At 47.9% G+C, this 26,334-nt stretch overlaps 1 protein-coding gene across 6 annotated transcripts in view; it reads right to left on the reverse strand.

Moving 5' to 3' along the window:
- The window catches only part of FAM169B (family with sequence similarity 169 member B), an 86,685-nt gene that overhangs the window by 47,316 nt on the left and 13,035 nt on the right, over nucleotides 1-26,334 (reverse strand). For 4 of the 6 annotated variants that reach the window (XM_032342163.1, XM_032342160.1, XM_032342161.1 and 1 more), the window contains exons 2-3: nucleotides 20,085-20,215; nucleotides 16,477-16,576 (exon numbers count right to left, since the gene is read on the reverse strand). In XM_032342163.1, coding sequence (XP_032198054.1) covers nucleotides 16,477-16,576; nucleotides 20,085-20,215 — 231 coding nt within the window. Of the gene's footprint in view, nucleotides 1-16,476; nucleotides 16,577-20,084; nucleotides 20,216-21,940; nucleotides 22,081-22,541; nucleotides 23,028-26,334 lie in introns of those variants that run through there. The other 2 variants (XM_032342164.1, XM_032342165.1) reach the window with 2 other exon arrangements.

Consider the following 26,334-nt stretch of genomic DNA (forward strand, 5'->3'; position numbering starts at 1 on the left):
AATAAGTCAAGCAGAGAGAGTCAATTATCATATGGTTTCACTTATTTGTGGAGCATAAGGAATAACACAGAGGACATGGGGAGATGGAGAGGAGAAGGGAGTTGAGGGAAATTGGAAGGGGAGGTGAACCGTGAGATACTATAGACTCTGAAAAACAATCTGAGGGTTTTGAAGGGGTGAGGGGAGGGAGGCTGGGTGAGCCTGGTGGTGGGTATTATGGAGGGCACGCATTGCATGAAGCACTGGGTGTGGTGCATAAACAATGAATTCTGTTACACTGAAAAGAAATTAAATAAATTTAAAAAGAGCCAACTCCTTTTTTTATCTAAACATGCTCTTCATAATGAATCAATAAACAAAGAAATCATTGCTGGGAGCCTGATATGATGTTTCCATAACATGGGGTAAGAAGAGCTGGTTGTCACCTGTCTCCTCAAAGGATGGGCCATGACAGAGGGGAGCTTTCCTGAGGAAGATTCTGAGGCCACATTCCAAGTCGGCAAGGAGGAAGGAGCACTGGGACGGATTAGCAATGTCCGGGCGGACAACTGAGGCACCCTGTGATTATGGGTGTCATCCCTCCTCATCCGCACCAGCACAGGGGACAGCAGTAGGCGGCACCCCCGTTGTACACAGACCCTGCGAAGGTCACAACTCTGAAGCATCTGTTCCCCCATTGAACCCACATGTTGAGTCACTAGGATGTGCAAAGGACATAATAAACCCACTCGAGGAATTAAACTCAGACTCAGGCTTAAGACACTGACAGCTCAGAGGAGGAGGCAGTGCCCAGGACATGAAGCAGAAAGAAACCAAAATCAGCTCAGGACCTCAGAGAGGAAGAAGCAGGCATCCCCACCGAGGGGCCAGGAGTCCTTGGCGGAAGGTGCCTGCAGCAGACCTCAAGAAGGAGGCAGAAAAGGGGACTCCGGCTGGGGTAGGGGAGAGAGCCTCAGACATGTGAGGCACACAACATGCCAGGCAAGGACTGGAAGGCTCAGGGAGCAGGGAGGAGGCTGGTCAGGGAAGACTCCAGGACCCTACTCTAGAGACCACCGCCGCCAGCGGAGGAAATAAAGGGACATGAAGGGACAGCTGCAGGTTTAAAACAGTAATGCTTCCCACAAACACAGGTGCAGGTCCTCACCACATGTTTGGCATGATGCCAAGGGTGGGAATCTCAGCTCCTGCTTGCCACAGCTGATTCTTGTGTTCCAGATGAGGCTCAGAGGGGCTAGGAAACTGGCTCAAGGTCATGTGCCTACAAACAGCAGCAGTAGGACCGGGTGCAAATGGGGTCTGCTGGTTCCAGAGCCCCCATGCTCCAGGTGAAGGAATCGACAGACAGCCAAGAGGACAGGGCTGGGGACCAGACCCCCATGAAAGCTCACAGAGTCAGAAAGAGAGAAATGAAGGCTGAGGAAGAGACAAGCCAAGACACTGTGACAAGAAAGGAGAGATCAGCACGGAAAGACCTTACCGTGATGAATGCCTGAGCATTTCATTTTGCACTTCAGGAGGGGGCAGGGTCTGCCATTTACTTAGCACTAACAAGTGTCAGGCACTGTACTTGGCACCAGCAGGGGTAAGAAAGGTGACCAGGCCATGACCACACACACACCATGACCTCCGAGACATGAGCGGCAGCCACACCCCCTCCCAAGGGCTGTATGTTCATTCATTTCGGCTGCCACGACAAAATACCATAGACATTTATAGGTTTATCAACAGCAGAAACATAGTTCTCACATTTCTGGAAGTCTGAGATCAGGACACCAGCATGAGCCGCGTCTGGCTGGAACCCTCCCTCCTCCAGGTTCCAGGCTGCTAACCTCAGGCAGGGTTCTCGCATGGTGGAAGGGGAAGGGGAGGCCTCTGGGGTCTCCTGGGTAAGGACACGATTCCCATTCATGAGGGTGGGGTGCCTCCCCCAAACCCCTCATCCTAACGCCATCACCAGGGTTTGGATTTCAACATATGAATTTATGGGGAGACGCAAACCTTTGGACCACAGCAGTCTTTCTGGAGGGTGGGGGGAGAGAGCCAGTATGGGCCAGAGCCAGAAGGGGCTTCACAGCTGGGGGCTGCGGGGACCAGGCTGAGGGAGGACCTTCATAGGAAGCCTCTGGAAGGGTCTGACCAATGAGAGACATAATCAGAGTGATGTTTTAGAAAAAGAAAACTTGGATTATGACCTGGTCGGAGGAATTAGCCCTTTGGGGTTTTTTTGTTTTTGGGTTTTTTTTTTTTAAGATTTTATTTATTCATTTGTCAGTGAGAGAGAGACAGAGAGCACAGGCAGGCAGAGGGAGAAGGAGGCTCCCTGCTGAACAATGAGCCCGATGCGGGACTCGATTCTATGACGCTGGGGTCATGACTTGAGCAGAAGACAGACGCTTAGCGTCCCGGAAGTAGTTATTTTGAAGTTTAAAAAAAAGGCGGGGGGGGGGCGCCTGGGTGGCCTGGGTGGCTCAGTGGGTCTCTGCCAGGATTGCCAGGGGGAGAGTACACATTCCCTGGGAATCGGACTAGTCTAAGGCAGAAAAGAGGAAGGCCGGGGAGGTAGGGGAGGCTGGGGTGGCAGGTGGCTCTGGAGCCTGAGTGAAAGACACAGGTGCCTTGACCAGGAAAAAGGCAAGACAAAAAGATGGAGACATGAAGGTTTCAGGTTTGAAATGCCTGTTAGAGAGAGGTCAGGGCAGCCAGGAGGCAGCTGGATACACAGCCCGGGGCTGAGCAGGGCCACAGAGAAGGTCCCTGTCCCTGTAGCATCCTGGGAACCAAGGGTTGACACAAAATATATCTCACCTCCTCACACTAACTTCAAGTTCACGTACTGGTCCCTCGTCCATACGTGTTCGATCACAACCGAAAGGCCTTTAAGTCCCCTGCTGCCCACCCCTCACCCCACCTTGAGGGCTCCCCTGGAGTCTTAACTGCCGTTGATTGCCTCGTTACAAATCGAAGAAATATGTAGTTGGACAAAAAAAAAAAAAAAGAGCACAGTTAAACCAAAGTGACAGGCCATCTTCTCAAAAGCAAAATACACGTAGGGGAAAAAAAAAAAAAAAAAAAAACGCTGAAAAGTTCTGGCAGAGGACAGCACATAAACACATTCCAAGGCATTGCATGACTTTTATGCAACATTGAGTGAGCAGGTCAATAATTTAAGGGGAGGGGAAAAATACGCAAGTTGACATAGCAACTGTCACATCGCATTACTCGGGCGACCGTTTCCATACAGATGTCTTCCTTAAAGGAAAACACTTCCCCAGATGCCCCGTGAACTCGGGCGCCTCTCTGCCATGGAGGAAGAAACATCTGGTTTGCGGTATGTTTGCAACAGGCTTCCCTGTGGTTCTCGGGCCTTTCTTGCCTTAAGCAATTTTTGTTTTCATGAGTCTAGATTTTAACTCAGGGAAGAGGGACAAGAAGGGGTGCCTGGACCCTGAACGTCAGCTGGGCTGCAAGGTGTTGGAGCAGAGAGAAGCCCGCGCCAAAGCTAGCGCATCGAGGAAAGGAATCTTAAAATCACCAAGCTGGACCGAGGCAAGGGAGGCAGAGAGAGAGTGCAGACAGCCCAAAGTGCACTGGTAAAACCGTCAGATGCCTCTCAGACGCACCCCCGGCCCCAGACAATGGCTCCATCCCTGGCACTAGAAATATTTTCCTTGGACCTTCCCTGTTTTGCAAATACCATTAGTCCCTTGGTAAGAATGACATGTCTTTGTTTGCGGGATGCTGTTTTCCCCTACGTTGAAATCCAACTCACAGTAAGTGCCATAAATTAACAGGGAATCAAGAAGAAAATCCCAAACAATAGCCAACATGTGTTCCCAAAACACGATGCTGTCACTGCGAATAGTTTTTCAATCTGCATCCGTCGCTGCCCGAGGAAAACAGAACCCTCCATTTCAGGCATGGAGCTCCTCTGGCTTAAGAGAACTCAGGTCCTCCGGAACCTGGGGGGTCGCCTTCGCAGCAAGAAAGAGCAGGTTTCTAAACTGAAGCTGCCTCCCTGGCCAGAACTCTTTCCCCCCTAACTGTCAAACCTATTTAAGTGGGACTCTACCAGAGTGGAAGGGGGGACGAGGGGCCCGTCCTGGGTTGACATTGATCTTTGCTTTACCCAAAAGGCAGGCACAGACTCCAAACACCATGATCCTGGATGGCTCAGTTGGTTAAGCGTCTGCCTTTGTTTGGCTCAGGTCATGATCCCAAGGTCCTGGGATGGAGCCCCATGTCGGGTACCCTGCTCAGAGGGGAGTCTGCTTCTCCCTCTCCCGCTGCTGCTCCCCCTATTTGTACTCTCTCTGTGTGTGTATGTCAAATAAATAAATAAAATCTTTAGAGAAAAAAAAAAAAACAAGATCCAATGTCCACACGATCATGGGAAGCTACCCCAGTGGAGTGTCAAATAACCAGGTAGTTCCTGGACACTAGGATTCCTGAATGTGTGGGGTCCTCATGCTTCAAAGCAGAAAAAGTGCAATTACTTCTCGTGCTGAAAATCAGATTTCGCCAGGCCTGCAAGCCTCGCCTCCATCCAACCCCCATTGTAGCTTGCTTCTTACAGCACATCCAGAAGCCCCCATTTCATTGGGTCAGATTGACAGGCCCGTCCTGCTAAGCAGAGCAGTGTTTAAGCCCCATCCATGCCCCCTGCCAGGAAGCCAGGCCTCTCACTTTAAGACACACTCAGGACAAGGAGCTGCCCTAGTGGTTCCCCTTCTGGGTGTCAGAAGTTCCCGGACCCTTCTACCGCCGCCTTCGGGCCTTCCATCCTTGCCCTGCCCCCCAAAGTCTGGATAGCACGCTCAAAAATGAGGAGCGTCCCGGCAGGGTTCCCCAATTCCGAAGACCCCTGGGCAGCTCAGGGGCACAACTGCCATCCCCGACCCCTCACCCCTGACCCAGCACCCACCTGACCCGAACGCAGCCCCAAGTTGGCCTGGACTCGGGCCCAGCGTGTCGCAATCCCACCAGGCCTATGACAGCCACCGGGAAGGCAGGCTCCGCACCGTTTCCAGTTTCCTTTGAATGTTTGCCTTGGCTCTTGCTGTCACTGAAGGCCTAGCATGGGCATGCTTTTCCAGGAAAAAATCATCATTTTTTGATTCCCTGCTTGTTTTTCTCAGGGTGCACATGACATGCAATCACCAAAAACTGTAAATAAATTAGCAGCAATTTGAAGGATGAGTGTTATGCTTGGTCACAAAACGTCCTGGATCCAAGCAAGCTAGGGGGAGAGATGTTCTAATCAGAGAAGTCAACATGTGGTAAAGACAGCAAACAGTCGCTCCCCCCACCGCCTTCTCCGGAAGGATCCTGCTTTCTGTTTGTCAGCCTCGCCGCCTCCCTGGCTCACGTCTGTCTGCCCTGCACGGGGACTGATGAGAATTTAGCCAACACCCTCTGGGAAGAGCACCCTCTGCTCATAGAACTGACCGTCCACCTAAGAAGATCAGCCACAGGAAATGACCAGAGACATGAACATGACCAGAGACATGACCGAGGACCAACTCCAAAGTGATGGGTCCCACCCTGACGGTGCACCCAGGGCACAGGGCTCCACCCAGAACCCTCCTTCCAATCTGAGGTCCCACAGACCCTTCGGACTGAGCTCAACTTACCCTCACCGCAAATTTTTCCTTCCAAATCACCTAGCACTGTTGACAGCACCACCAAGCCCAGCTGCAATCCAAGCTACTTCCGGCCCTTCGTCTCCGCGCCTGCCATCCACCCCCAATCCTGTGATCCCCACTGTTCCTCCAACCCGGGCCCTGCCCACCAGGCAAGGCCTCAGCATCCCTCCTCTGGACGCTAAGCACCTCCAGAGGATCTATTGGCTTCTCCTCCCATGTGGTCATGCATGGTACATTCTGCTCAGGGCTGAAGATCCAAACAGGACCCATGTCTCAAGCCCCAGAAGCCCCCGGTCCTCCAGAGCATCACCCGGCCTCGCTTTCCCTGCCCTCAGCATGGCCTCCCTGCAGCCAAGGGCTGGGAACGTAAGGAGAAGGTTCTGTGAAAGGAAACTTCAAAATATTCAAAGAAGGAACTGATGTGAGTCATGGCCAGACCCTCCAACATGGAGAGATGCTGGGAGTTGGTTGGGGCGGGGCACCTTCCAGGTCCCCTGTGCCTCTGCAGGCACTCCTTCAGGTCCAAAAGCCCCAGCCCTGGCAGAGGAAAAGCCTCTGTGATCATCATGTGACCACCGGTGAGCTCAAATGCCCGGAGAGAGAACCAGAGTTCCCAGGAAACAGACAGTGGACAATTCCCGCCTCCTATTTTGACCAGATCACCACTTCCCTACCAAGAACTAAGGTTGGCCCCTCCTCACACCCAGCAAGACCCAAATGGTCCTTTATTCTGGAAACTTCTGTAGCACTGTGGTTTCTCCTTCGTTTGGCTTAATTATAAATTATAATTTTTTTAAGACCTTGTTTATTTATTTGACAGAGAGAGATCACAAGTAGGCAGAGAGGCAGGCAAAGAGAGAGAGAGAGGAAGCAGGCTCCCTGCTGAGCAGAGACCCTGATGCAGGACTCGATCCCAGGACCCTGAGATCATGATCTGAGCTGAAGGCAGAGGCTTTAACCCACCGAGCCACCCAGGTGCCCCTAAATTGCCATTTTTCATTAGCCTCTGGACATTCTTCGTCATCCCTTCTGATCATCTGACCACTAAGTTTTGTATGAAAAACAAACAAACACACACACACAAAAAAGGCTGAACAGATACTTGTCAGAAACGTGCTGGGGGTAAAAAAAATCTGGCAAGTTTCCTAACAAGGAAAACAGGTAGGGATCATCTAGGAAAATGATACATGTGGCCCAGAACCTTGCAGAAAGACCTTCCAACAGAAGGGGACAGAGCTTAAAAGAGGAAGTATAGAGGATGGGTGGCCCCTCATAACCAAGGACAGGTCCCCAGGCCCGGGACAATCCTTTGAGATCACAGGGGAAAGGCTGGAGCACTGAGTAAGTCTATGCAGGCTGGGAAAATAGAGTGCGCAGCCTGGGGAGGCTGGCTCGAGTCCGAGGCGAGAACGCGGAGGGAGGAATGCACCCTAGCCAGATGGGTTAATGATCACAGCTTCACTGGGAAGGTGGAGGGTCTCGAAATGAGGAGCAAGGCTGGCAAGTGGAAATAGTGGGCTGCATTGGCTGCTTTCAGAGAAGCTCAAGTCTCTAGACACAGAGAACTGATGTCCCAGGGACCAAAAAAATCCTACAAATGTGATCCTAGAGCTGTAACCCTTAATCTCAGGAAGCATGGGAGGCCAGAGAACCCCAGAATGAACCAGTGCTTATCCTAGTGTGTCTGGGGAAGATGTAGATCTTGGAACCAATGCCTGGTTCCCTGAACATCTCCTCCTGAGGACAGTCTAGAGTGAATGATAAAAGATGGTCCGTAATGACCCCAGAAAAAGGAAGACAGGATTTAAAATCAGCAGGAATTCACCAGGACTAAAGAAGACACACTGGCCTCACTCCCTCTTCTGACAAGCGTTCCAGGCTAGCGTTAGGAAAATAACTAAACATAAGTAATATTAATTTCACTGGTTAGATTTCCCGCCATTCTTAACTTCAGACATGCATTTCATAAAAGCTCCTTAAATCTCCTTGTGGATGAATGAGAGATGTATGTTAAATAATGGCTTATGTGTGTAATAACTGCATGAATTAAAAAAAAAAAAAAAAAACATTTTCAGGGAGTGCCTGGATGGCTTAGTCATTAAGCCACTGACTCTTGATCTCAACTCCTGTCTTGATCTCAAGATTTTGAGTTCAAGCCCTACAAGGGGTTCTACGCTGGGTGTGAAGCCTACTTAAAAAAATGAAATAAAATAAAAACCAGCATTTAAAAACAATTTCTTGGATATAGAAATAAAGAATGCACACCTTCAGGGGCACCTGGCCAGCTCAGGCAGTGGAGCACAAGATTCTTGATCTCAGGATCATGATTTCGAGCCCCATGTGGGGTGCAGAGATTACTCAAAAATAAAATAAATAAATAAACCTAAAATTCAAAAAAAAAGAACGCACACCTTCGGAAGGTTAAATGACATTAACTAAATGTCCAGAAGGAGGAGTTCATCTAACTGGATAGAGGGACTTACTCTTCTAACAAGCAAAGTTTTCTTAGATATAACACCAAAAGTACAAGCCACCAAACACAGATAAACTGAGCTTAATAAAAATTTTAAACTTTTGTGCTTCTAAGGACACTATCAAGAAAGTAAAAAGACAACCCACAGAACAGGAGAAAATTTTTGCAAATCATATATATAGGAAGGATCTTATATCCAGAATACATAAAGAACTCCTACAACCCAAAAACAAGAACACAAATAATCCAAAGTAAAAAGAAGCAAAGAGGAGCCCCTGGGTGTCTCAGTCATTAAGCCTCTGCCTTCGGCTCAGGTCATGATCCCAAGGTCCTGGGATCGAGCCCCGCATCAAGCTCCCTGCTCAGAGGGAAGCCTACTTCCTCACCCACTCCCCCTGCTTGTGTTCCCTCTCTCACTGCGTCTCTCTCACTGTCAAATAAATAAATAACATCTTAAAAAAAAAAAAAAAAAGCAAAAACGGGCAAGAGTCTGAATAGATAGTTCTCCAGAGAAGATATAAAAATGTTCAGTAAACACTTGAAAAGATGTTCAACATCACTAGTCATCAGGGAAATGCAAATCAAAACCACCGTGACTCTAAAAAATAAAAATAAACATAAAATAAATAAAATTTTTTAAAAACCACAATGACTCCTTGACATTGGTCTTGGCAATGACTTTTTTGGATCTGACACCAAAAGCAAAGGCAACAAAAGCAAAATAAACAAGTGGGACTACATCATACTGAAAAGCCTTTGCACAGCAAAGAAAACCATCAGCAAAATGAAAAGGCAACCCACCAAATAGGAGAAAACATTTGCAAATCATGTAGGTGATCAAGGGTTAGCATTCAAAATATATAAAGAACTCCTACAATTCCACAGCAAAAAAAAAAAAAAAAACCACAATCTGATTACAAAATGGGCAAAGGATCCATGTGATACCGTAACTTACAATTTATATACATAGTTGATCTTCATGCCCAGTTTCTGGCAGAGCTCCTAAAACTATTGTAATTTCTTAAGGGACAAAAGTGTCTGTTGTTATGTTAACAAGACGACTTTTGGAGCTCCTAAGGATAGAGGCTGGTTGTCAGGAGAACCAAACATGTGATTTGTCCTGGGGACTTTCAGTCCCATCACCTTGACCTCTGAGAAGAGGGGGCTAGAGGTCGAATCAACTGCCAGTGGCCAATGATTTAATCTCTCATATCCATACCATGAAGGAGAGGGTTCAGAGAGCCTCCAGGCTGGTGCAAATGAGGAGCCCCTCGCCCTCTCTCCATACGCTGCCCTACACAATTCTTCCATCTGGCTGTTCTGAGTTGTATCCCTTGATATAAGCCAGTAACGTAGTACGTCAAATGTTTCTCTGAGTTCTGTGAGCTTCCTTAGCAAACAAATCAAACTAAAGAAGTGGGAAACTCTGACTTCTGAAGCACAGCTAACAACCTGTTGTTCAATTGGGATCTGAAGTTCAAGGAGAAGGTTGTGGGAACCTCCAATTTGTAGCCAGTTGGTCAGAAGTCAAAGGAGCAATCTGGGCTTGCAACTGGTGTCTGAAGGGGGTGGGAAAGTCTTGTAGGACTAAACCCTTACCCCATGGGATCTGATGCAAGGAAGAGTTCATCTAACTGGACAGAAAGACTTACTCTTCCAACAAGCAAAGTTTTCTTAGATAGGACACCAAAAGCATAGGCAACCAAACATAGATGAACTGAGCATAATAAAAATTTTAAACTTTTATGCTTCTAAGGACACATCTACCTCTACCCTGTCCCATCTACCTGTGGGAAGATAGCATCAGAATTGAGTTGAATGGTGTAACCCCATTCACCATTACAACTGAATTACACCATTCAACTCAGTTCTGAATGGGTGGATAGTGTCAGAAGTGAGTTGAATGGCGTAACACCCAGCTGGTATGAGGAGAATTAGTTGGTGTTTTGTGGGAAAACACCTCCTGCACCCATTGGAAACGGAGTCTCAGAACACACATAACATGAATAGACATTTTTCCAAAGAAGACACACACACGGCCAACAGGTACATGACAAGTGTTCACCAACCATCAGGGCACTGCAGACCAAAATAATGAGACATCACCTCCTCATCTGTTAGAATGGCTAGTAGCAAAAAGACAAGAAATATCAGCTACTGGTGAGGATGTGGAGAAAAGGAACACTAGCGCCCAACTGGTGGGAACATACATGGGGGCAGCCACTGTGGAAAACATGTCTGGGGGGGTCCTCACGAAATTTAAAATAAAACTGTCATGTCATCCAGCAGCTGCACTTTCTGAAGGAAATAAAAATACCGACTAGAAAACAGAGAGGCACATCGACCCACCCAAAACGTTGCACATGAATTTCCACAGTAGTCTCATTCATAAGAGCCAAAAGGCAGAAATGACCCAAAGGCCCATCAACTGATGAATAGAGAGCCAAATGCAGTATATCTATACAATGGAATAGTTCTGAGCCATAAAAATAAATCAAGTATTCAAACATCTGTAACAGGAAGACCCTTGAAAACATCATGCTAAGTGAAGGAAATCAGACATAACAAATGCAGGATTCCATTCATACACAATCTCCAGAATAGGCAAATTCACAGAAACAGAATGGATTGCCTGAGGAGGAAGAGAGGTGGGCAGAAGGAAGTGGTACACAGGGGAGGCAGGTGGGTTTCCTTTAGGGATAGTGAGAATGACATGTGGTGACAAATGTGCAATTCTGTGAATATACTAACAACCATCGAACTGTATGCTTTCAATGGGTAATTGTACAGTATGGGAATTATGTCGTAATAAATCTGTTTATATATATAATGGGAATAAAAGTAGTCTTTACTGAAAGTTTAAAACATCAACTCCACAAATTTGGGAGGATGGGGCCAGGTCTTAATAATGAGTTTGTGTTTAAAAAGCCCAGAAGCTAAATAAAATCTTAAAAAAAAAAAAAAAAAAAGGTGGGGTGGGGGTGTTGCCTGGGTGGCTAAGTCGCTAAACGTCTGCCTTTGGCTCAGGTCGTGATCCCAGGGTCTGGGATCGAGCCCCATATCAGGCTCCCTCCTTCTCCCTCTCCCTGCCCCCCACCCCCCACCGCCCCTTTGTGTTCCCTCTCTCGATACGTCTCTCTCTGTCAAATAAATAAATAAAATCTTTTAAAAAAATAAAAAATAGAAAAAATAAAAAGCCCAGAAACCAGACATGCACAGTAATGAGCTAATAGTAAGCTGGACACAAGTCAACCTTGGGTTGATTCTACCGAAATACCAAGGCACACTAAGGCTAAGTTGGCAGAAGAACGTCCGAGGAGAATGGGAAAAGCTCTCCGCCACCATGCGTGTCTTGCTGCTCCTGAGCAAGCATTTCTTAGGTGGTAATAATGTGTACCAGCTACTTGGGGATCTTGTTAAAGTATAGATTCTAACTCAGCAGGTCTGAGTGGGACCCAAACTCTTGCATTTCTTTTTTTTTTTTTTAAGATTTTATTTATTTATTTGACAGACAAAGATCACAAGTAGGCAGAGAGGCAGGCAGAGAGAGAGGAGGAAGCAGGCTCCCTGCTGAGCAGAGAGCCCGATGCGGGACTCGATCCCAGGACCCTGCGATCATGACCTGAGCTGAAGGCAGAGGCTTTAACCCACTGAGCCACCCAGGCGCCCCCAGCTCCTGCATTTCTTTCTTTCTTTCTTTTTTTTTAAGATTTTATTTATTTATTTGACAGACATCACAAGTAGGCAGAGAGGCAGGCAGAGAGAGAGAGAGAGGAGGAAGCAGGCTCCCCGCTGAGCAGAGAGCCTGATGCGGGACTTGATCCCAGTGCCCTGAGATCATGACCTGAGCTGAAGGCAGCGGCTTAACCCACTGAGCCACCCAGGTGCCCAGCTCCTGCATTTCTAACAGGCTTCCTGGTGATGCCTTGCTGCTGGGCCAGACCACCGAGTAAAAAGACAGGAAACTGATGCTCAGAGATGCTCAGTAACTGAACCCAGGGCCAACTCTCTCAAAAGGCACAGAGGACTTGAAGTCCAGTCTAACTGACTCCAAAAACTCAGGCTCTTGGGGCGCCTGGGTGGCTCAGTTGGTTAAGCAACTGCCTTCGGCTCAGGTCACGGTCCCGGAGTCCCGGGATCGAGTCCCGCATCAGGCTCCCAACTCCATGGGGAGTCTGCTTCTCTCTCTGACCTTCTCGCCTCTCATGCTCTCTCTCTCTGTCTCTCTCTCAAATAAGTAAATAAAATCTTTAAAAAAAAAAAAAAAAAACTCAGGCTCTTTCCACAGCAGCACCCATGACGTGGATCCTGGATGCCATGTTCTGGGAGAAGCCCCGATCTGAGTGAAGGAAGAATCCAGGATTAAATGAGCTCTGGAGCCCACATGATGGGAGGAACAGTGGAAGAATGAGAAATTTGTGACAGCCTCAGCAGTTGGCCCAAGCCTGGGGAGGAGTCATACCTAAAGGCTGGGATAGCCCCAGGGGGGGCATCATGGCAGGGAGGAGACATACAGGCATATCAGTTTGGACTCCTTAAGAATGTTCTACTAGAGCTGTCCTAGAATAAAACAAGCCATCCCAGACTAGAAGCCAGCGGTGCCCAGACAGCACCTTCCTCATTCCGACAGAATTATACACCAACCTTATTAGCCCTACCACAAAGGAGGCATCATTGGCTGTAACAAAAATAAATCTTAGACAACTCTTTCAATTCTAGCTATGGGCTCTCAGCTGGGAGACCTATTTTCTTTTTTGCCTTTGTTTTTAAGATGAACAAGGGTTAGAGAAGCATCAAAGGCATGTTCGTGGGAAAGGAAAACTTTTTCCTTGATACATTTAGGATTGAACTGAAACTCCAAAGATCACCCATCCTTTTTCTCCTTCTGGAATTCAGTTGCACCACGGAAAATCATCTTGGAAAATACTGAATCTAAGGATCGAAACAGCCCTTTGATGGTGAGCCTCCGGAACCCCGCATCCCTCCTCCAAAGCCAAACAGCCCTGGGTTCCGCAAACCTTGTTCAAATGGTCTTCAAGCCCTCTCATCACCCGGGTCTTCTCCACGGAGAAGAGCCAGTTGGCTTCCTGGGGGGCCTGACCGGCAACAAAGAGAACGGAGCTCTAATTGCCCTGGGGGTTCATCCTTCCATCAATGCAATCCCAGGTCACGTCTGATTTCCAGCAGCCCCCCTTCCGTGCCGGGGCTCACTGTGCTTTCTGAGGATGAGAACTACCATCAGTGCCTTTCTCTGTGTAGAGACACAGCCTCCTTGATCATTGGTTGTTTGTGGATGGACTGCATGACCTTCATCCAATGAGGCAGTCTGGGATCAGTAGAAGGAACAACTCTTTTACAGTTAGGGTTGTTCAAAAACAGACTAACCCGGCCTATCGTGGTACTGCCTTCCTATCCATAAGGTATGCAAGCAGAATTCACCAGGGAGGGAATTCAGCGGCCAACGTTTGGCCCACAGTGGACAAGAAGGCCTCATGCACTAAAATCCCAGACTTCTATCACACAACACCAGAAGATGGAGGAAAAGCAAGCAGAGGCACGCCACGATGGAAGAATTCTGCTAGGGTCATGCCTGCTCTCTGCCCGGGGCCGTGGCGGGGGGAGGTCCAGATTATCACACAGGACTTCATTCCCCCAAGCACCCTACAAGCAGGATGTCCCATTTTGCAAATGACAAAATTGGCTCGGACCAAATCACTCCTCTGGGTCCCCTGTCAGGTGCAGAGCCAGGACACCAAGTTCGTTGTCTCTGACACCGCCGCCCAGGTTCATCCGATTCTATTCTGCAAATTGCAGGAAACGAGAAAGGCAAAAGGCCATCAGCTGATGGGACTCTGGCATGCGAGGGTCAGCAGTTTTGATTTAATGCAGGAAATAGGAAAAAGACCACAGCTTTTTTTGATAAGGAGTCATTTTTTTCTCTCTGTAAACAGCTGACATCAGTTAATAATTTAAAAATAGGAGGAATAACAAAACAAGGGGAAAGAAATGAAAGAAAAGGCCCTTGAGAGATACAGAGGTAACTAAGCAATGTGGGGGGTCCTCAGCAGCCTTGGTGACAGGCCTCTGACCGAGAAACAGTCTAGACTGAACCCCATGGGGACGAAGGAATGTGCTTCCCAAACCACCTTTCTGGAACATGCCTTCCCAGTTTCTTCAACGGGGGAGCTAGAGACTTATTACTTACATCCTAACAACAGCGGGTCATGAGTATTAACTGCTTGCCCCCCACCACCCCCCGCCCAGGAATTCAGAACTCCGGGGTGATTTTCCTTTGCTTGTGGGCTTGTCCCAAATGGCTGTGATGGCTTCAACCAACTTCTACATAGTTAATGCATGCACGGACAGGGCTTATCAAACAGCGTGAGATCCATCTAACCACACGCACACGCATACATACCCCCGGTCTTCGCAGACATAACCCTTCCAACAGAATTACAAAGGAACCAGGGACCATAGAATCAACGGTCACCATAGAGCCCAGCAGGGAAGTGGCAAACTGGTCACGGGATAGGGTCTAGGGATAGACTGGAAGAGAGTCTAGGGATACCATCAGCTGCTTCGAGTCCGTTTGCTTCAAGCTACGGGAAGTGCATTTATGCAGTTGTGTTGGCTTCTCAATACTAGATTGAAGAGCGTGAGGTATGGATTATACCTGTACGGTGTTTGGAACTCGTGCAAAATTTCAGCGAGCGCCATAGAGCCCCAGCCAGTGGGAAGACATTTGAAAACATTGTTTCGAGCACTATGATATATAAGGAAAGGTCCAAAGTGAGATTGCTCGGACCTTATGAATATTTATTACAATGCATTCTTGAAAACAACCAAAAAATTAAGTACAGTATAAATAGAAAACAGATTTAGGAGTCAGTCATAGGTTTACATTATGCAAATGATCATTAAAGACCTACAACCAGGATGTTGTTAAATGCCGGAAAAAAGGGGGGGGGCTGCTGCTGCTATTTGGACATTTTCTTAGAATCGACAAATGATATTTTGAGTTTTTTGACAATCTGTTCGCCGAGGAGTGCCTGTGGGCACATCTTGTCACTTTCACTAACCTGGTGGGGGAGTCCCAAATTCAAAGCAAAGGCGCAGGCCTGGGGTTTTCACAGCCCCCCTTGTTCATGGCAGGCTGGCTTTGGAGGACAGAAAGGGGTCCCAAACCTCAACCCAGAAGCTCTCACACACAGCTCAGCCGACCCTCAGCCTCGGAGCAATGAAGAGGCTTTGCCAACGTTCAAAAACTCCCAGACAGCTAGCTGAGCGCACTTGCGTCTCCAGATTAACAAGAAAAGAAGCATGAACAACAGTCTTTTGTGCTGAATAATGTTATCCCATCGAGGATGTCACCTTGGGCTTTGCAACACCACTCAGGCAGGCCGTCCTCTGAGCACAAAGCCCAGACAGGCACGCAAGGGTTAAAGGCAAAGGTCTGTCTCTTGGGGAGCAGGAAAGCCAGGAGAAGCTCCCTTTGCAAACTCTAGCAAAAGACCTCTAACCCCTCCTCCCCACCTCCTGCTGCCCAACAGCCCACAGCCCCAGCTCCCTGCCTCCCCCAGCTCCCTGCCTCACACCCAACTCAGCACTCACTCCAAGGAGCTGAAACCAGTCACCAATGGCCTCTTCATGATGCGGAGGAAGAATAAATGAGTTACAGATTCCATAAACTTCCCCACCAGAAATACAACCTCACCTGACCATCACCTGGCAAAAATTCCCTCCCAGGCCCCGGCTGCGTGGCCCCGGGCAACTCACTAGACCATCAGAAGCCTCCCGAGGCCCAGGGCGGTGAGACAGTCGCACAAACGGGCGCCACCCTGTGCATGCACCCCTGCATGTTATTAAGGAGACCAGCAAGGGCTCCCCTCCAAAGCAGCTCGGAATACAGTCATCGTGGCTGAGAGGGAGTCCAGCGTCAATACAAAAATCCACGTGAGCGTCGGTAAACACGAATAACGCGCCAGCTGTCAGCGGTCGAAATGCCGAGAACACAGCCCTCGGGCTTTGATACTCCTCTAGGTCCAGCCTCAGAGTCCAGCCCCCATTTCCGACATAGTTCCTCCCGCCAGTTGTAAACGATAAAATCAGAATCCCCGTGTTTGGTTTTGTTTTTGTAAGATTTTATTTATTTATCTGATAGGCAGAGATCACAAGTAGGCAGAGAGGCAGGCAGAGAGAGAGGAGGAAGCAGGCTCCCTGCTGAGCAGAGAGCCCGATGCGGGACTCAATCCCAGGACCCTGAGACCATGACCTGAGCCAAAGGCAGAGGCTTTAACCCACTGAGCCCCCTGGGCGCCCCAGAATCCCCGTGTTTTAAATCCATTAATAACTACCAACCTGTCTTCGTGTCCTGGGGATTAACCAAGACTAATATTTTATGTTGAGGTTCATCACGGTGCACAGTGCAAAAGCAAACAGACGAGGCTTCAAGTTTAACCTAAAAAAAAAAAATAATAATGAAATCGCCATTTTGTTCTGTCATCAAAGTAAGGGCATGGGAAATTACTTACCAATTAATTAGCACCGTATTCACTGAAGGAACACTGTTTTACAGAGGTTAATTTGACAGGATGGAAGCAAGGTAAAAATGGAAACCTTACCCCACTCTGAGCTAAACACAAGTGGGATGTGACAAAGGCTCTTCCTCCGTCTCCCACCAGCCCGCCCTCCCCGTCCCTCATGTCCATCCAACCCAGTACTGATTAAACACCCACTCACTGGATACCCTCCCGCCTCTCCCTTCCAAATGCTTCGGGCCCCAATGCCTTCCCCACCCTGGTCCCCTTCTGGCCTCGGCCCACAAAAGCTGGTGACCACACCCCCACCTCAGGCTTCTACCTGCCATGCCAGCCTCAACGTTCCTCCTGAGGCCACTCCACAGAAAAAGCCCGAACAAGCCTGTGTCTACCCCCGCCGCCTCTCAGGCTACCGGCTGCATAGCCTCGGATCTCGGCAAGGAGTCTCAGCAAACCCTTATCCCTTCTGGGCCCTGCAGGCTCGGCTCTGACTTTGAGGCAGCCCAAGGGCAGAGAACCTCTGCTGTGAGAGACAGAGAACAGTGCTGGTGCCTGTTTGCTTCTGAACAAGGGCAACACCAAGCAGCGTCTCGGGGCCTCCAACACTGGGACCCTCCCAGGCTACTCAGGGCTGGTAGCCTCTCTGTGGCCATCAGACGTAATGTTCCCGGCTCCAAAGCAAAAGGTCAACACGTTCCATTGCCAAGTCTGTTTGGAAAACGGAGGAGAGCAGAAGAAAATGAAAAGAGAATGTGTCGGCTGAGCTAGGCGGGCAGGTCGCCTGTATAAGTTTATAACAGGCCTCCTGGTTTGAGAGAAATGTTTCCTAACAAATTCTGAGAGCCGCAAACAGCTGGGTGGCTCCCTGTCTTCAAATCCCCTGCCAGGAGCGTCCCCGAGCTGGCTGTCCCACGAGGGGGCTATTAGAGGCCATTAAAAATACGCACAGGAGTGCCTCGCTGGCTCAGCGGTGGGGGGAGCATGGAACACTAAATCTCAGGGTTGTGAGTTCGAGCCCCATGTTGGGTACAGAGATTCCTAAAAAATAAAATCCTTTAAAAAAATGTACAAAGCATTATATCGACATGGAATTTATTTCCATTGTATCGACATGGCATTTATTACACCTGAGAGTGTATTCTGAGAGTGAACTAAATGTTTAAAAAGTATATGCAGAAATAAAACTCAAATGGAAACATATCAAAATGTTCACAGCATCAATTGTGATGTTTTTTTCATTTTCTCTGTCTCTGGAGATAGTTCCCAAATATTATACAATGAGCATACACCGGCTTATTACCAGAAAAATCAATAAGTATTACTGTATTGTATTTTTTTTATTGTATTTTAAATGTGATAGGGCAGTTTCAAGACTGGAAACAGTTAACTGGGACTTTCCGGAGAACCAGAGCAATGTGGCATGATGTATCCTCAAATCATTTTCTCATCTTTCTCTCCGTTTGGAAAAATTTCTCTGGACTCCAAGAGAAAAACTAAATTTGCTAAAAGCCATGAGGAAGTCTGATACCACCCCAAATGAGACTATTTCAACTGCTAAGTGATAGGGAATGCCTACCATTTCTTAAGTAACTGTTAAAATGGTAGGAAAACAATTGAAAATCTTCTCATGAAAATTTATTTTTTTCTAAGGGGGGGAGAAGCAGATAGCTATAAAGTCCTTTCAGCATTTCTATCACATAAAAACAACTTAATTTTAAAAGCTGTCTTATTTTATTATGTTTTTGCTAATCACACTAAAATTATTCACTCATTGCACAGACTCAGATAATAGGTTTATGTAATGCAATCTCGTAAGGAAGGGTGAAATGAAAGCTGAGGACTGAAACTGCTTCGTAGAGCCTTCCAGAGCTAGCTTTTAGATTTCACCCGCTTCTCAGGTTGCCCTCCCCACACTCCAGGCCACCCTGCAGCCCACAGCCAGTATCTCCCCAGAGAATTAGCAACCCTAACCCCAATGGAGAGCTGGCTTCCGTTTTCGGCTTAACTGCCACTAGGGGGCGCTGAAAGCGTGTGCGGGCAGGGACGTCGGTCCGCAGCTCAGCCCTGCAGAATCACCCAGGGGATTCTTGTAGCCCTTGATCTTGAACTAGCATGATCTCCAAGATCTCAAGAAAGCCACAACTGTGTAAGCTGCACAAGCCACTGTTCTAATGAACTCTGGAACAGCTTCAGTACAGTGAACTAAAACTCTGCAGTGCTGGATACACGGCAATGGTATCAGTAGGTACGAGCAAAGTCTACGTATAACCAAGAAAATCTTGTCTCTTGGAACAGATCGGACTTAAATCTGAAAGAAGTGTTACAGACTGAGGTACAGCCCAAGATTCATATTTCTTTTCTTTTTTCTTTTTTTTTTCTTTTTTTTTTTTTTTACTTACTGCATGGGATAAAATGTTCTTCACAGTAACGCAATTTAAAATTTTTACCCACAGTCCCGCCATCCTAACGAACAAAAGGTTTTCATTTCTCTCTGTTCTCTCCCAGCCCTAATCCAAGTCTGTCTTTTCAGTGCCTAAAATCATATGGATATAACTAAATTTTAAATAGAACTATTTTAAATAGTTTGAAATTTTAAAGATAACTGAATTTTAATGCTGAGCCAAACCACAGAGACCAAAGAGCAACCAAGCCCCTCATTTGACACATGGGGAAACTGAGGCCCAACCAGGCATTACATAAACAGTGTCTCATTTAGTCCTCCTTAAGGACAATTCAAGGTAAGTTCCAGCAGGGGAAAGGGTTGGGTTTTTTTGTTTTCTTGGGGTTTTTTTTGCTTTTGTTTTTGTTTTCCAAATAGGCTCCACGCCCAATGTGGGGCTTGAACACAGGACCCTGAGATCAACAGTCTGATGCTCTACCGAGGAAGCCACCCAGGCACCCCAGTAAGCTCTGTTATTGTCCCAATTTTTTTTTTAAAGATTTTATTTATTTACTTGACAGAGAGAGACACTGCAAGAGAGGGAACACAAGCAAGGGGAGTGGGAGAGGGAGAAGCAGGCTTCCCGCCGAGCAGGGAGCCTGATGCAGGGCTCGATCCCAGGACCCTGGCATCATGACCTGAGCTGAAGGCAGATGCTTAACTGACTGATCACCCAGGAGCCCCCTTTTCTTTTTAAAGATTTTTATTGTCCCAATTTTAGATACGAGAACATCAAAACCAGAAAAGTTAAGACACTTGCTCCAGGTCACACAGCTAGGAAGTGATAGGTGTGGGATTCACAGCAGGCTATTTTGTTCACTGTCTTGCATAACCGGACTTATCCTCAAGATTCTAGAATTCCTCTGCTTCTCAAAGTGGAATTATTCTAGTATTCACTCCAGAAGTTGTTGTTGTTTTTAAATCTGTAATACTCTCTTTAGTACTAACATTCTGCTCTGTAGTAAGTTAGATTTTACCATCACACGTACCTGCTCCCCTGTGGGAAGAGAGAAAAGCTCTTCTGAGGGCTGCATCCCTTCCCTAAGCGTGGCATAGTAAGCCAGGGCTGCTTCCCGATGCCTTTCAGGGTCATCTTCCAAAATATCCACAGGGTAAACACCTGCCAGGAGAAAAAAGACAGTAAGAAATGACATTCGTTTTATTCTTTTGTTAAAGGGGAGGTCCCTTATTTCTCGAAGGTTTTTTTTTTTTTTTTTTTTTTGGTAAGCACACAAGTAACATTTGCCACAAAAATTATGTTCCCCTATTTTTTAAAATTTTTTTCAAAGATTTTAATTATTTATTTGGGAAAAGAGAGAGAGAGAGTGAGTGAGAGACGAGCCCGGGGAGGCGGGTAGAGAGAGAGGGAGAAGCAGACTCCCCTGCCGAGCAGGTAGCCCCATGTGGGTCTCCATCCCAGGTTTCTGGGATCATGACTTGATCCGAAAGCAGACACTTCACCAACGGAGCTACCCAGCTACCCTGTTTCCTCAGTTTTTCTTTTAATGAAAAAATATTTCCGTATCAGGTGCTAAAAGAAAATAGAAGGCATTCAATGGCAGGGTTAACAGGGACACGGAGGAGATAGGAAATTCCACCTGGGGGAGTCTGGGGTGGCTCAGTCCTTAGGCAGCTGCCTTCGGCTCAGGTCATGATCCCAGAGTCCTGGGATCTAGTCCCCCATCAGGCTCCCTGTTTGGTGGGAAGCCTGCTTCTCCCTCTCCCACTCCCCCTGCTTGTGTTCCCTCTCTCGCTGGGTCTCTCTCTGTCAAACAAATAAATAAAATCTTTAAAAAAAAAAAAAATAGGAAGCTGCACCTGACCCCCACCTTCGAATGCTACAGAAACTTCGTTACATATACCCAAACCACCAAATTGTTTCCCAGGGAGGGAAGCCACAGCAGCCACAGGCACAAGCAGGGGCATGGAGAGCCCACACTAACTGGTGAGAACCTTGATAATGGACAAAATTGAGCTCGAGTTACTATGTTGCCGGCCTCTGTACTCGCTGTGCAGTTGATGAGATTTGCCAGCCCGTCTCCTTGCGCTCGGCCACTGTTACATAGAGTTGAAATGTACAAATTGGTGGGAACTGCAAACGTGTGCATACACAAGGAGACGCCTGCACACATTCCTGTGCAAGTTTCCCGCCGGCTGCTCCTCAGCATCTCTTTCTTGTCCTCACACTTGCGAGGAAAGTTATACCCTCAAAGAATCATCCAAATTGATAGCATCCAATTGAGCTCGGAAGCAGTGGTCAGTTTCCCCGGGATGCTGGCCAGCCTCTGCTGGGCATGTCCCCAAGTGGGAGGGGGCTCTGCAGTCCCCTCTCTTCTGTGAATCCTGGACTCGGCTCTGGGCATCCTATGTGGAGGGGAGGATGTCCAGAGCACCTGTGGACCAGACCCCCACCTATGCGTAAGCCCCCCTCCTGCCCCAGGCTTGATATGCTGAACGTGTCCTGGGCACACACAGAGAGTGACAAGTCACTGAGCAAATACGTTCTCTCACTATTCAATTTTTTAAAAAATATTTGAGGAGAACATGGGTCCCAAGAAATTACAATTATAAATGCACGGATACAAATGTTTCAAATAAAGACAAAGAATTAACAGTCCTCTTGGTGACAATGAGTAAGTCAGTGAGGAACTTTGGGATCTCACCCTCTCTAAGAAGGGCTGTACCCCCAGCCAACATATTCTGCTGTGAAAGGCACATGCTTGTGGACTCACATATACGTGCAAAAAGCCAAAGAAGCCCAGACTCCCCACCATGAGTCCCAAAGCCCCCGCAACTGACAAAACAGAGCACCGGAGCTGAACCTGTAGGCGCCCCTACTCCTTACTGGGCCTTCCAAGCCTAGAGCCCAGGAGCCGGATGGATCCAGTCTGGAATCCCGGCTTCACCCCCATTTACAGATGAAGAAACCGAGGCCGAGAGGAAAATGCTTGGCTAGTCAGCAGCAGGTCTGACTGCGCTCAGGATCTGCACAAAACACTCAGATTACATTAGTGACCCAGCCCAGAAGGCCCTTTAGAATTCCACATACACCCCCAAGAGCATCCAACAGGTTCCTAGGCCCCCGTTCCCGACCCCTTCTAACTTGACATCCTTAAGGCCTATCTGAGACACCAGCACGCCCAGAAGCCTTCCTGGAACCCCAAAGAGCAAAAGCCCAGGGGACCCCTGAGTCCTATGTTCCAATCCCAGCTCAGCTTAGGATGGGAGTGAATCCACCTTTATCGCCTCTCTGGTCCCTCAGGACACCACACACACACACACACACACACAGGAATTCGGTGGGCAAATGAGAGTGGGCAGCCCTGCCCGACTCTCTCCCAACCCAGGAACACAGAGTGTTCCTCGGAGCACCCTGTGTGCGCCCCTCTCCTCTCCTACCCTGCACAGACAGAAGACACCCCCACCCCCCAAGGCCTTTCTCACACCGATCATTTGGGAAATTCGTGTAGGCAGTCAGCTGGGCACTTCCTTCAAACCGCTGGTCATCCTTCTAGAAAATCAGGTGGCTTCCCACAGGTATGAAAAAAGACTGTGCACATTGAAATAAATCAAGAAGATCAAACAGGAGAGAGGGTTGCTTCGACCCTGAAGTAGCCAGCTCAGGCGGCATGTTAGCCCCATGAAAGCAGCTTGAACAACCGCGTTTCCCTAACTGCCCCCAGGAAGGAGTAAAGATCCGCCTCCTCCCACCTCCCTGCTGCCTGGGGCTTCTCAGGAGAGATGCTTGTCAGCCCCCAGGCCTCCAGTGAGGTCTGAGGCTCCCAGGACAGTGGCATCCCCCAGCTGCACTGAGAAGCCCAACTGGGCCCCTTGGGACAGGAGTCAGGGAGGACACTGTGGTCTTCAGGGCTTTGGGAGAGGGGCGCCTCACCATGGCCACAAAGCCCAGAAGCCTGGGTGCTCTAAGGGCCTGGGGAGCCTCACAGGCTGCCAAGGGTTACCTGGCCTCAGTTCTGGTCGCCTGTGGTCAGGAGAAATGCAATGAATGTGTTTTGCTCTTCACACACCATGAAATCACTTCCCCTGCTGGTTCTGCCGGCTGACGCTGTGAGACCCCCCTCAGAGAACTCCTTGGGCAGTAACCCCAGGCCACCCCTGGCTCTCCTTGTTGGGGGGAATGTTGGGGGGGGGAAGCTCACAAGAAGAATCAGGCCTGCCTCTGGGAAGCGGGGCCCTGAAAGGCAGAGATTAACCCTCTGGGAAGTGGAAGGCAGCTGCAAACACCTCAACACTCACAGAACAACCGGGCACCCATGCTCTGTTCCCCCCTTTAAATCCTCCAAGCTGGGCACAGACCCCAAACTCCTAAGAAGTGTCCTGGGGCGGGCAAACCAGCCTAGGGGAGGGAAGCTCCATTTTCAGCCCTTTGGGTTTTAATTAGTTCTCCTCCGTCTGGGTGTGGGGGGTGGAGATGGGCAGGGAAATCCCCCATTAGAAAAGCTCCAGCAGCTGAGCTCTGACACACAAAATGTTTGGGTTTGTTTTCTGGAAATCTGGGGGGAATGAAAAAAGGAGATGCTTACAGCAGGAGGGGAAGCATTCAGTGCTCAATGGGAAGGGGAACCCCTGCCCTTCTGGAGGAAGAAAGACCCCTCCCCACATCGGTGGGAAGACAGACTCCCTCCTCCCCAGTCCAGGAGGCACAAGCACTCGCGCACGCGCGCGCGCGCGCGCGCACACACACACACACACACACACACGACCCCCCAGAGGAAGGAAGCCTCCCACCCACCCAAACCGCAAGGGCACACTTGGGCCTCCAGGAAGTAAACAAGTCTGGGGTGTTTCACACATGCGCTCTGGAGCCAAGCTGGGCGGCCACACTCCCCTCCCTGGTGATGGAAGGCTGACTCTGGGCAGGGGCTTCCAGATGTGAAATGCTAACAGGCTTTAATGGCTTGAACTGAACAGGAAATATTTCTCCAAAGCCAAAAGAATGTAATCTTTTCAGTACAACGTAAAATGCTTTTATGAAAAAGGCACACAGTTGAAATGATAATTCACTGCAGACCGTAAAGAAAATGAAATCCCCAAACGAGCCCCCAATTTAAGAATTCACTTTAAGCATATGTTTGCTGTAGTCACCAGAACAACAACAAAGTGGAACCTCTTAAAGCATACTTCTGGGGAAAATACTTGAATCATTCAGGATTTTTGTCCCAAAGCTCCAGTTCCCAGGGCGGGATGAATGGTATCCCACTGAGCCACTACCTGTCACCCACTGCCCATCAGCCACAGCCACTACTGGGTCAGCACTGCTGCTCAGGCCAGCAAAGCCTAATGCTCTAGGGCATTCCCAATACTTTTGGGTCCTCCTAATATAAAGAGCATTGCCAATTAATGAAAAACCTGAAAGAGGCCAATGCTCTGCACTTAACCATTTATTCAGTATCACTTGCAGAATATTCTTTCCAAGTATTACCTCACCACGATGATGAGAAAATTTCTTTCATTTTAGCAAAGTGAGATTTTTCTCATATGGGACTATTATTATGAGAAACATTAACAGATATTTTAAGTTTTACTAGCCCTGCTCTTGAGAATTTTGACCTCAGTGAAAGCCTCTATCCATCCATCATTTAACTATAAGGCATTATGTCACTGGAAAAGCTGACTGTAAACACTTGATTTTTTTTGTAGTCATGTGGGTTGTCATTCTTGAATTATAGTTAAGAACAACTCTTGCTCATAACATGTGAAAAAAATTTCAGGGACAGAAAATTATAAGGTAGTATTCTACTTTATTTTTCAAAAATGGTTTAAGTGTGGATATTCCTAATATAGAATTTTTTTTTTTGCCTTTCTATATTTTTCTCACCAGTGTCCTGCTTTTCCCTCACAAATCAATTTTCTTCTGAAAAGAACTTATAAGAAGGAATCTTTATTATAGAAGAAACTGCCAACAGGGATTAAACGACTAATTTGGGACTTAGCAAGAAATATGGAGACTAGTTTGTAACAGAGAGAGGAGGGCACCAGGAGATCCCAAAGCATGTTGCAAGAAGGGACTGTGGAGTTCTGAACGCAGGTGTTCTGCACACCCAAGGCTGTGAGGGCAGTACCTAAGGGAGAAGGTTCCCCAGTGCTACCTCAGGAGCTCAGACTTCAGGACCAGAAATTCATCAGTTTCCCCGATTCCTAGTGAAACGTGTTATCACACAGCGCAATTCCAGAGCTGTGTGTCGAACTGTATGCTTTAAATCTCCATAGTCACGGGGCACCTGGGTGGCTCAGGTGGTTGGACATCTGCCTTCAGCACAGGTCATGATTTCAGGGTCCTGGGATTGAGCCCCGAGTCAGGCTCCCTGCTTGGTGAGGAGTCTGCTTCTCCCTCTCCCTCTGCCCCCCACCCCCTTTTGTGTGCCCTCTCCCTCTCTTTCAAATAAATAAATAAAATCATTAAAAATAAAGATTTTATTTATTTATTTGACAGAGAAAGAGATCACAATAGGCAGAGAAGCAGGCACAGAGAGAGGGGGAAGCAGGCTCCCTGCTGAGCAGAGAGCCCGATGTGGGGCTCGATCCCTCTGAACCATGAGACCATGACCTGAGCCAAAGGCAGAGGCTTAACACACTGAGCCACCCAGGCGCCCCAATAAATAAAATCTATTTTAAAAATTCCATATTCACAAACTTCATCTTTGGTCTCCAAAGCTTTCACCACAGGATGCCTTCAAACTGAGAACTACTTTTAACTTAAACGATGATTACGTTTAAGCAAAAAATTTTTAAAAATAAGGGGGGGAGGCTGTTGCATATACAAGTATCCCCAGCTTTCCCAAACTTCACATGACGCTACTTTGCTTTTATGAAAGAGCTCCCTTTTTTCACTAACTGAAGAAATCCAAAGAGGACTTTTGCTTTAATGATCAAAAGTGAAAAGCAAAATTAGTGTTCAGCCTCCATTCTGCAGTGAGCCCTCACAGACACACCACACAGCTGAGCCGTGACCATGGTCCTGACAAGGTCCTTCCCCAGGAACAACATCAAGCTAAGCTCCCAGAACTCTACACAGGGTCCGTGTGCCTCTGTCCTTTATCTCGATTTATTTTATGTATCCCTTAGCAAGAGGCATCCTAAGGAATCAGAAGAGTCCCAGGCAGGTCCGTTGTGGGTCTAGGCAAGCTCAAAACCTTTCCCATATACGTTAATGGTAACTGACTCTTCTCTTTACCTGGTTCCAGCTTACAAGAGGTTTCATGGGAACACTCTACTTCC

This window comes from Mustela erminea, chromosome 5 (assembly GCF_009829155.1).
Source record: "Mustela erminea isolate mMusErm1 chromosome 5, mMusErm1.Pri, whole genome shotgun sequence".
Lineage (NCBI taxonomy): Eukaryota > Metazoa > Chordata > Mammalia > Carnivora > Mustelidae > Mustela > Mustela erminea.